Source organism: Osmerus mordax, chromosome 22, assembly GCF_038355195.1.
Source record: "Osmerus mordax isolate fOsmMor3 chromosome 22, fOsmMor3.pri, whole genome shotgun sequence".
Lineage (NCBI taxonomy): Eukaryota > Metazoa > Chordata > Actinopteri > Osmeriformes > Osmeridae > Osmerus > Osmerus mordax.
In genome coordinates this window covers 3,795,445-3,797,338 of record NC_090071.1, presented here as the reverse complement: position 1 = coordinate 3,797,338, position 1,894 = coordinate 3,795,445, and the positions used below count along the sequence as shown (strand labels likewise).

Sequence of the window (1,894 nt, the reverse complement as noted above, 5' to 3'; positions counted from 1 at the left end):
GCAGCTCTTCCTCCGTCCCTCCGTCCATGCTGTGTGCACAGTGTTCAACACTCCCTCGCCTTGTTTTGTTTACGATGCGTGTGTGTGTGCGTGTGTAGTGTATTTTTGTGTGAAGTTGTGTGTGTGTGTGTCCCTCACCGCACGTGGGCTTTGGCTCTCCCAGCACCTTCCCTGTGTCCTGCTGTGTCCACTCTCAACCGGTGGTCATCAGAAAGACTGACGGCGGGACTGGAGAATGCTGAACCACTGCCCTCTCCACAGGCCACCGTCCTGCTCCCACCTGCCTTCGCCGGGCCCGCGCAGCCTCTCTCGTATTCTCCCTCTTTCTCTCCTCCCTCCGTCCGTCCGTCCGTCCGTCTCTCTCTCTGTTCTCCCCCCTTCCAGCTTCCCACCTCTGCCACCTCGCAGCCCGCTCCTCTGCTCCGCCTTCAGCCGGTCTCTTTGGGAGTCAGCGCCCTCATGATGCCTGTCCTCCCAGCGGTCGAAGCCCCTCGCCCCGACCTCCTCGAGAGACATCCCCCACCACCCCGCTGTGCTGGGGGGTCACAGGTCAGAGGTCAAGGAGGGCACGAGGTGCGCCCCTCCCCCCTCCAGATGGCCCCCTCTCTCTTCAACAGCCGCTTGTGACACAGGTGCAGGTGCTGACGGCTGAGGATGACTTAACGCCTGTAGGTGCATCGTGCCACCTAGGTGCCCGACCTCTGAGGACCAGAGGACTACGGCTACAGATGGCTCTCTGTGTCAGCCAGGGACCCATCCACACCCAGGTCCTCATCCCAGCTCTCTCAAGACCACACGTCAGTCAACATGCAGTCAAGGACTGTAACGGCAATAGGTGGTGGACTCAAAAGCACGACTCAGAATAGTAACAAAAAAAAGTTTTACTGGATTCAGAAGACTAGGCAGGGAATGACACAAGGTACAAAGACAAACTAGCAACGAGAGATTGAAACACAAGGGCTAAATACACTGGAGCTAGATTGAGAACAGGTGCCAACAATCAGGGCTGAGGAGGTCAATCACAGGCAGGGTAGGAGACACTGACATGAGAGGAGAGGTGAGTACACACACGCAGAAAGAACCAAGACATGACTTAGGGAGTGGGGCGGGATGTGAGAAGGACAGGCTTCTTACACGTTTCCAAGTATGTTTACACAAGAAACGTCCATCTAATCTTTTCACATCCAGATATAAAACTACCATTCTTGGTGCCTCCTTTTCATTGCCTCAGCTGGATCCAGCATTGAATCACTGTAAAAGCCTATTGATTCCAAGGCCTCGATCACAATAATTAAACAGGGAACTGCCGTGCATTGTGCGGAATAACCTTCTCCGCTCCAAGAAAGGTCAGACATACAGTAACTTGTGCGTACATTCGCTCTCGTCTCATTGTGTTGATGTTGCGTAACAGCCAGGGTTGGGTCAGATGGGAGAAAGAAGAAACGGTTTTGACAAGGCAGCATGACGTGGAGGGGGGAGGGGTGGAGGCGGGTCCGTGCGGCGTGATCTGAATGCGCTCCTCAAGGTTATCTGCCGCGGACGACACGAGAGCCCGCGCCGGCTTAGTCCGGGTGTGACAGCCTGTTCTCTCCTCCATCCATCACAGGCGATCCGCTCTCGGGGAAACCACTGGAACGTTCCAGGTGGGCTGCCGTCAAGATGTGAATCCAGATTTCATACGTGGAGACGGAGAGATACCTGGTCGAGATGGCATGGCTGTGCGGTGCTTCTGGTTCAAGGGGAGGCTTTCACATGCTAACAAGGCAGTCGTAACTCAGTCAGGCCGCTCTCAGGAACACTGGGGGAACTGACAGGTCATCCTCTGATAGTATCTGCCACATGTAGAGGAGACTTGCAAGGACAAAGCAGAACACACGACAAAAACAGAGTCGAA

At 55.0% G+C, this 1,894-nt stretch overlaps 1 protein-coding gene across 1 annotated transcript in view; it reads right to left on the bottom strand.

The window, feature by feature from the left end:
• LOC136966446 (protocadherin-20-like) overlaps positions 1-516 on the bottom strand; it is a 12,770-nt gene extending 12,254 nt beyond the window's left edge. The window contains 1 exon segment of the mRNA XM_067260953.1: positions 281-516. Coding sequence (XP_067117054.1) covers positions 281-516 — 236 coding nt within the window.
• Between the last annotated feature and the right edge of the window lie 1,378 nt (positions 517-1,894).